The 9,082-nt window shown below is 42.7% G+C and overlaps 1 protein-coding gene across 5 annotated transcripts; it reads right to left on the reverse strand.

The window, feature by feature from the left end:
* Positions 1–667: 667 nt before the first annotated feature.
* CDCA4 (cell division cycle associated 4) lies at positions 668–8,865 on the reverse strand. 5 transcript variants are annotated; one of them, XM_055715055.1, is made up of 5 exons: positions 8,736–8,844; positions 7,665–7,717; positions 4,958–5,034; positions 2,807–3,026; positions 668–2,654 (listed from the first exon to the last, which is right to left on the reverse strand). In XM_055715055.1, exons 4-5 carry the CDS (start codon positions 2,849–2,851, stop codon positions 1,899–1,901), a joined length of 801 nt encoding a protein of 266 aa, XP_055571030.1. In that variant the 5' UTR covers positions 2,852–3,026; positions 4,958–5,034; positions 7,665–7,717; positions 8,736–8,844; the 3' UTR covers positions 668–1,898. The 5 variants fall into 5 exon arrangements, with proteins under 5 accessions (XP_055571030.1, XP_055571029.1, XP_055571031.1 ...); XM_055715054.1 differs by lacking the exon at positions 7,665–7,717 and having other exon boundaries at positions 8,732–8,865; XM_055715056.1 differs by lacking the exon at positions 2,807–3,026 and having other exon boundaries at positions 8,736–8,843.
* Between the last annotated feature and the right edge of the window lie 217 nt (positions 8,866–9,082).

Genomic DNA, 9,082 nt, shown 5'->3' on the forward strand with positions numbered 1-9,082 from the left:
AATTACTACAGTAACTACAGATCATCTCATGCCAAGTTTGATACAAGAAACATTTTCAAATTCACTAGACTCATACTAACTGCATGGTTTCATGCGACTGAGCTAGTATGCATTCAACTACCAAGTTTGAAAAAATTAGCAAAATTATACCAGTTTTGCCCAAACCAGATGCTTCTAAAGCACTTGTTGAAACCATGAGCTCAGTTGGTCTCTTTTTATGCAGGTGACACTAGAACATCCATAACACCCCACCACCCCCACCCTCCCCTTTTTAGGTGTTTGAGAATCTGAAAAGGGTAGTGTGTAGCAGGTAAGGTCACTTGTGGGAAGGCTGAGTCTGTCGGGCGCAGAATGGTACTCTTCACATTCAGTGACTCATTTGGCTCAAGTCTACAAAAAACAACAGTTACTGGTGGTTATCTTCCCCTGGCACAACCAATGCTAACACATTCCAGAAACCAATCAATCCTTTCTGCCCTTCTCTACCTCCCTGCTAGTTTGGGGCTCTTCCCCAATACCAGCTTGTGAAGGTAAATGTTTGTCATTTTATAACAAAATCATACACTCTACTCGATCTATCCCTTTCCTCTGAAAAAGCCTCACAGGAATAAGTCTAATTATACACACTCTAAAATGAGCGTGAGTACTTGAAGACAGGAACACCATCCCATGTTGTATTATCTTCTGTTATTAAAAAAAGGCCAAGAGGAAACGCTTGGTAAGAGCAGAGCATATTAATTACGACAAGACATCATGACATACCAGTTGAGATTTAAAGGCCGCTAATAACACTTTTTGTAGTAATTAGTGCAAGGTCGTTATCCCATATAAACAAATATTTGATGGTAGACTTCAGTGATAAACAATTCACTTGATGACATTTACATATAAATACACATAAATAAAAACCTATGTAATTAAGGTTTGTAGTTAACAAAAAGTATGGTCTGAAATGAATTAAATGTAATTGTATCTAGCTGGATCAAAGCTCTTCCTCTAATGATACTCAAGTATACAGGGTATGAAAAGCATAACCGTACAATTCTCAATTTAGTAAAGTACTACTCTCTAAAACAGAATCATGAAAACAGCTCTTACATTTTAATGTAAAGTATAAAAATGTATATTACATTTACATACACTTTACTGAACTACATTGGGTAGCTCACATTAAAAAAAACCATCCCTTTTTGAAAATCTTTCAAAAAATACATCAACTGCAGATACGATCAAAAGTTACTAAGTCAGCAGCTGACATAACATCTGTAGTAAAAAATATATTTTAGGAAAATACCTGGAAAAATCTAAACACCAATAAACACTTTAAAACTATTTTTGAAGTAAAAATTGTAGCAAACCCCAGAACAAGCTAGCTAGAATAAAAGAAACTATTGCATACTGCTCTTTAAGAGCCATGTAGCGACTTAGAACAGAAGCAGCAGACAGGGTAGGAGTTTTGTGGTGGAGCAGAGTGGAAACCAGAGGAAAATAGGAAACCAGTTACCCAACTTCTCTCTATGTTTGTTACCATTTTTACTGGGAGAAGTATAAGAAAAAGATGAGAGAATCCCTCTCACTAAGCATATCCTCCATCAAAGGCTAAAACAAATTGGTAAAAGGAACCAATTTCAAGAGCCTTGGACCCCAAACTTAAAAACATTTACCGTATGTACTTACAGTTCAACGGGCAACAAATCAGATTATTACACTACAAGTTGCAGGTTAACTTTAAGAGTTAACACTATTTTGCAATATGAAGTGCTTTTTAATATATGTATCTATATAATATATAGATATTTGTAAAATACACGTGCAGATTTGAGAGAACAAACTGTGGAAATAGCTTTCTCCAGTCTTTTCTTCCCATTAACAGATCTTTATCTCCTACAGAACGAGCTTCAGGATTCAACAAGGATCTCCACAATATGATCAAGCTCATTAAGATCAGATTTAAAATTAGAGTTAGAAGCTGTAGCTGTTGGAGAAGAAAATGTTTCAAGCCCATCACAGTGTCCCATTTTTGTGTTGCTCATCATGCCTGTTAACATAGTATCAAGATCATAGTAAGAATTGTCAACTTCTGAAAACAGATCTTCAACAGAATTAGGACTTTTATTCTCCAGTGTCTCAAATATTTGATCTAATGACTTTTGAAAGTTTCCTTTATTTTCTTGTGGATTCTCCATTTCCCACACATTGCTCTGCAGGTTTCTCGGAGCTTGCACTGAAGAAGCTGTTGACATGGTTTCTGAACTATCTTGTGCCTGGTCACCCTCAAAGTCTTTGTTGAAAGCACTATAGCCTGAAACATGCTTTCCCTCAGCTTGTTCCCTAGATGAACGACAGAGGATATCTGTTGAAACAAGACGATCCAGGGATGCCTGCCCTGTACTCTGTGTATGTATCATCTGCCAAGTCCCATCTTGAGTCATTTCCTCCTGGATCTGCCGCACCGTGTTGGCTATAAGTACTGAACGACAAAGGTTAGGTTCAACCAGCATATGACACAGCTGAAGTTTAACCAAGGACATATCTAAAAGTGACTGCCGCTGAAGGTTATAAGAAGGAATAGCCTTAATACCAGCCAGAGTTCCTTCAATATCTTCTTCACCATCAAAACATTTTCTCTTTAATCCTCGCACAAACATTGTGTCCTGTTAAAAAAAAATAAAAAAAGTCTTGTACAATGTAAACAGCTCAAGAGGGAGTGGGAAAAAAAAGACAAAAAAAAACCAAAACAGAAAAACTTTAATCTTAAATTTAAACAGCAAATTCTTTTAAGATAGAAACATCAGAATTGTCATACCAGGTTATAGAATGGCCAGTGTGGTACAACAGGGGTCAGGAACATATGGACTGGGTCCCAAAGACGGCACTCGGGAACCAGGGGTGAGCAGGTCCACAAGTCATGGCATCGGAGAGAGGCAGGGGCTCCCAGCTCCTGGCTCCCATTAAGCTGCACGCTTGATGGAAGTCAGGAGCCACTGCTTCGCACAGAAGCAAACATCTCAACAGCCGTATTTCACCTATTGGAGAGGCAGTTTCTCCTCGCTCCTCCAGAGTTTCTACTGGCATGCTTAACCTCTAATTTTGGAAATAAAAATACAACCTGGCACACCATCTTTTCAAGACTTGACCCTCTCCGGTACATCAACATGCCTACCAGAGCAACATGAAAAAAATACCATTGGCAGCACACTTGAAAATATTAGCTTATTTTGGCTACAGAGAGAATAAAATCTAGATTTGTTCCTTAAAACTTGGGACATTCAACTGAGGTGCCTGAAGCAGTCCTTCTGGTTCCCTTACTCAGATGAGTAAATGAACTGTGTAATTCCAATATGAATTGAGCAAGTCCAATAAGGATAGGCATAGTCATCCTCCATATGCGCTTCTGTACTTCTTTCCCAGTTGACTCCAAGAAAGTAAAATTCCTGTATGCCTAAGTTTAGGTTCACCCGCTAAAAACAAGAGGGGTGCATGCAGGCTTCTCATGTTTTACATCTAAAAAACACTTGCTGAATTTTCCAAGGTACGGCTTTCAAGCACTAGCCTCCAGACCTTCTGAACTGCACTAATTTTGAGAACAGTCCCCCATGCAAATATTGCAGCTATCTCTTGAAATACAAAGTAACATTTCTTATAAAAATTAGGCTGTAAATGAAAGCTAATACCCGATCTTTAAATTTATGCACTTTTGACATGTTCCTTCTAAGTCTTCTGTGCTTAATATTCCTGTTTGCCCAGTATTTGCGGACTTTTTTTTTTTTTTTTTTTAAATGTAGTGACCCAAACAAAGGCTTTCAACTAAAAGCTGATAAAACCAAAATACTATTGCAGTGTCTTTCTATAGACTTTTCCCTTGCCCTTGGTAAGCCCTAACCTCTGCCTTGCTTTTCTGGTTGCTATGGTATGTTCCACCTATGTTCAGGGAGCTCTCCGCGAGCTTTTTCAGTCACTAAAAACCCACTGAAGTGCAACACTGTTCCTTTCAAAATACATTACATACTTATCTACTCTGAAAACCTGGGGATAGCACAGTGGCTAGATAAACATTTGGTCTGACAGTACAACAGTTCTTAAGTTGCTGTATATATCCATGAAGTAACCTTTATTTTTTTTTGGATTTGCTGACTCTTAAAAGATTTATTTCCACTGAATGTACAAAACTCTTTATAGAAATCATTATACAGAGAAATCCTAATATGCAAAGCCTACAATATAGAATATATGAACTTTTTCTTATGGTCATTTTTCATAGACTTCATAAAAGCTATCCATGGATTACCAATATATTAAATGCTTAGAAAGTCTTTTTATTACATTTTCTCCTGTAGCCTAACATATCCACATTATTCCCATTAAACACCGCCCAAGTTTTTGCTTTATAGTGCCTTTTCTAGATTTTGAGATATTTCTGCAAACTTCCTATATCAGAGGCTATCCCATTTAATTTTTCCTACAAAGCTGTATGTACAATAATTTCTAACACCAACACCACCTGAAACCTGACCTGTAGAGATTGGGACTACTAACAAACCATGTATGATTATGTCATCAAACATTAAACACACTGCAGAGTTTAAAGCTTCTTTTATTTCAACTTAATATATTCCTGTGAAGAATAATTAAAACTTCAATTGAATGTTAATCTTGTTTTCATACACCTGCTATCTGGCATTTAAATACCTTCTAAGGCACACCAACAGAAGAACAGAACACAGCAGAAAACCTGAAAAACTCAATACATGATACACAGTTGGGTGTGGTGAAGCAGAGGAAAAAATGTTTATGGATACTTAAAGGTAAACCTTTCATAGCATTCACTGGATTTTTTTCTGTAACACTTACTTCCAGTTAGTATCTTACATCACAAAAACAGTTCTTTGTCACCCTGTTCTTGAGACTTGAAAAAATACTAGATGACAGTTCATTTAAGAAGCAAAAAATTACATACCAGTAACTGTGTTTGACGTAGTCCTTCCTCTTCTCCCATGCTACTGAGCAAGAGTCCATACAGTAAAAGTTGGAGCACTACCTACCAAGCACCGGGAAGCAAGATGTCAGGCAAGTACAGGAGATGCAGAACAAAACAGTTCCCCATTTCAGAAACCTTACACACCTCCCTTTTCAATTGCTTCAGTATCTCTACCCTCACAGTGCTCCTACAAACTTGAACAGTACTATTAAACCCAATTTAAAGCTAGAGCACGAAGGTGATCTGGCCAACAATACACCCAAAATCAGTGGCAGGAAAAGGAAACTGCCAGTTTAAGTCCAAGTCTTAGGCTATTAGCCTGACCTTTGGACCAGCCTCTCCCTTATCCTTATGCCTTTGCCATTTGAAGAGCAAACCAAATCTTTAACAATCATCTGATAAACTTAAACATGCACAAAAGCACACTGAAAGCAAGTCTTCATTACTTTTATCACAAAACTATACAGTTTTCACCTTTGTGGTACAAAACCGCATTATCTCTGTAGCATCTAGAGAAAAACAGCAAGCACACACAAATATAAAACTGAAACACAGCAAAACCAGGGAGAATTTTCCTTTACCAGCACAGAAACTTTATGACTAAGAATTACTTCGCAAGATGACAATAATGAAAGTAATGACAGTAATGAAATTGTTTTAACTATATAGGCGAAGTTTTTAAAACACTTTTAAGGTGAAGTAAGATCTGACATACCAAATACAACCACCAAACACATGTAACAATTCCTTTAATTACTGAAACCAAAAAGAATGTTCCATTTCAACAAGCTACATAAATTTATATGATAAAATATGACAAAAATTCAGATACTTTTCTAGACATGTCTGTATAATACAAGACAGTTCAGTGTCTGCAACTGAAGTACATACCTAGAAAAGACACAAGTAAAGAGGATACATATGGTCATCTATTTTTGTCTTCTATTGTGGCTAGTAATAAACTATTTTTTAAGTGTTTGCTCTCAGAATTGGGGGGTGGGGAGATGGTTGACAAAGGAGTTGGGGACCACGGTGGGGGAGAAAACATGTTTATCTCAAGAAGCTGCATACTTCACAACAAAAAACCCCACCTTAACACTCTCAAGCCAAACTCTTTTGACTTGATCCCAAAATATTCAGACTAAAATGCTGTTATGTCATGGAAACTGTATTTCAATCAACTCATAGTCTCATTCTCTTTTCCAGACTACGCTTACATCAGCATTCAAGACAGGGTCATAAGGCACCTAACTACAATTCCAGTAAGACATCATAATATCCCTCAAAAAGACACCAAAAAAAAGTTTTTGCTCCCCAGGTATACTCTCAAAACATTTTATAAATGAAGAGCCATCTCTTTGCGAGCCTGTATATGGCAACAATTTGAATTCCTACTTTAGTTTAGAGTAGGTGACAAGGGCATAAACTTTGTTTAAAAAAAAAGCAACCAAACAAAAGCCCACAACTACTACAGGTAAAGATGATGCAATCGGCAGAAAAATAAATTAAAATATTTTCTGGTGCTATTTTGTATATCTAACGATTTCAAAGGAAGAGGCATTGCCCATTTGTCTCCCAAACCAGCAGACTAATACAGGAGGGGACCGTTACGGGAATGCATGAATTCTTGGTAGAAGAGCCATCATCATATCCACAAACTAAAAGGCATAAGGGATGTTGGGGGACCAGTCCAGTCTGTAATCTAATACTAAAGAAGTAAACAGTTCTCCCGTGCAACATAATAATGCGGAAGACCTGCTACATGTGATTCCAGGTTCTTCCCTAGAGCAATAAACCAACCGTGAGGACTCTATTAGTATAAACTTAAAGAATACACCCATCACAGCAATTATTTCATCAGATTCTATTAACTGGCATATGAGTGTGCCTCAGAACCGAAGTTCTCAGTAAAAAAAATATTAATTTCATAGCCATTATCAGATTCAGTTAAAACCTTGCAAATAAATTATCTCCCTCAGACTTCTCTGCACTATCTCCAACAAGCATTCATCTCAAGAGAATGCGAAATTAAACCCCTAATTAATCAAGATATGTTTCTCTACTGATTTACATATTAACATACTAAAAAAGGCCCTGGACCTTGTGTAAAACTTCTTGGTACATGAAAGCAAGATTGCTGCTGCTTTAGAGTCGAAGTGTTCACCCCCCCCACCCCCACCCCCGATAATTTCAAGCAGCATCTGTCTCTGTCCAGGAGGCAGTATCTAGACTAGCTATATTATCTCCCTTCTTCCACTACTATCTGCACGTCAAGAGCCCAAATTTCATGTGTTAAACTTAAGTGCTGTTTGAAATAGCTGTGCAAAAAAAGCTGTCAAGGAGACAACAGCTATCTGCAGCATAATAGAGCAGGAAAACAGGAGTTTTGTGGGGTTTGGTGTGGGTTTTTTTTTTATAGTCACACAGGGAGCATGGTATTATATAATTAATTAAAAGTTTTGCTTTGGGGATGGACAAATTCCCAGTCTGCCTTACAAATACTGTGCTTGAAAACTCATCTAATTCTTACTAAAGCATCAACTTAAAACGTTCCAGGATTCACACTCAATTCAGATCCCTGTAGAAATGTGCTGCCACAGACACACTTAAGTACGTAAGGGGAAAAGTCACTTCAAGAGAGAGGAAATTTTAACACTGTTCATCTTGAGGAGAAAGCAGACAAGACCTACCTAGGCCAGTGCTGCAGGTTCACTTAAGCAGAGTGCTTTTTGTACAGCCCTAAGCATAATGATGGTTAGCATGGGAATGTAAGAAAGTATTGTATCTACCACTCTAATCCTCCCCACTCCAAAACTGTCCTTTGGAAGAAAGCAGAGCTATGTGCAATGGTGAAAAGATGGAAAGCCAGGCACTCCTCTTAGGCATGCCTATGTGTGCCTGTGGTGATGCTGAGTTGTGAGCTGGGCAGAAGACACAGCAGAAGACTGGCAGGGCCAGGAACAGCCCTGTTTGGACCGGGACAAAGGCACCTATAAAGCACCGGGGTCTGCTCCACGCTCCGGGCGTAGGGGGCTGGCAGCCACCTCCCCAGGACAGGGGGAAAGGGCACCAGCTCCCGAGGAAAGGCAGGCGGGGAAGAGGGAACAGCTGCACGCCCAGGGCAGGCGCTGTGAGGAGCAGAAAGCTCCTGGAAGCGCAGACGGCAGAAGCTGGGAGCGGCTCGCCGGGGCCGGCTCGCCAGGGCCGGCGGGGAGAGGCGTGACCGGCGGGGGCGGCCGGGGCGGGGAGTGAGCCCCGGCGCACGGAGGCCGGGGAGGGAGCGCGGCGGGGGCCGAGGCGGGCCGAGCCGCGATGCGTGCGCCGGGCGAGCGGGGGGAGGTCCCCAGCCGCGGCACGCCGGCAGTGGGAGGGCAGGGCGGCTCGGCGTGTGGCGCTGCCGGGAGGGTGCCCGGCGGGTGGCGGCGCGGGCGCGGAGGGTGCGCGGCTGGCGAGGGCACCCAGCGGCGGAGCGGGGCGCCTGACGGCGGCGGGGAAGCGGCTCCTCTGGACCACCCGCCCCGGCCCAGCTGGCCGCTCCAGGGGCGCGCGCGCGGCCGCCAACGGCCCCGAGCGGCAGTTACTCACCGTCCCGCGCTCCCGGCAAACGGCCCGCCGCCATTTTGAATCGGCTCCCTCCTCCGCGGGCTCCGCCGGCACCGGCTCCCCGCCCGCGCCGTTCCCACACCGAGTCCCGGGGGGGGCGGGCGGCCCTGGGGTCCCCGCGCCGCGCCCGACCGAGCCGGCCTTCCCTACTCACCGCCTCGCCGCTGCTGTCGCCGCCGCCTGCCAGCTCAGGAGCCCCCTCTCCCGCCTCACCGACCGCTCCGCGCTTGAGGGAGGGGGCGGGGCCGGTCCCTACGGTTAACCCCGCCCCCCCGCCCGCCATCTTATTGTCAAGGCCCACAAAGGAGCTCGCTTCCTACCCCCGCCCACGTCTTCCCGCTGAGGGCTGGGCCTTCCTCGGCAGCCACGCCTACGAGCGGGCGGCAGCTACTATTGGCTGCCGCCAAACCACGCGGGCGCCGCTCGCCACTGCGATTGGTGGCTCTGTTGCCATGGCGCCCGGCCTCTCCCGCCTCCAGGTACCGCCCACGGGAGGCTGTG

This window comes from Falco cherrug, chromosome 7, assembly GCF_023634085.1.
Source record: "Falco cherrug isolate bFalChe1 chromosome 7, bFalChe1.pri, whole genome shotgun sequence".
In the NCBI taxonomy this organism is placed as follows: Eukaryota; Metazoa; Chordata; class Aves; order Falconiformes; family Falconidae; genus Falco; species Falco cherrug.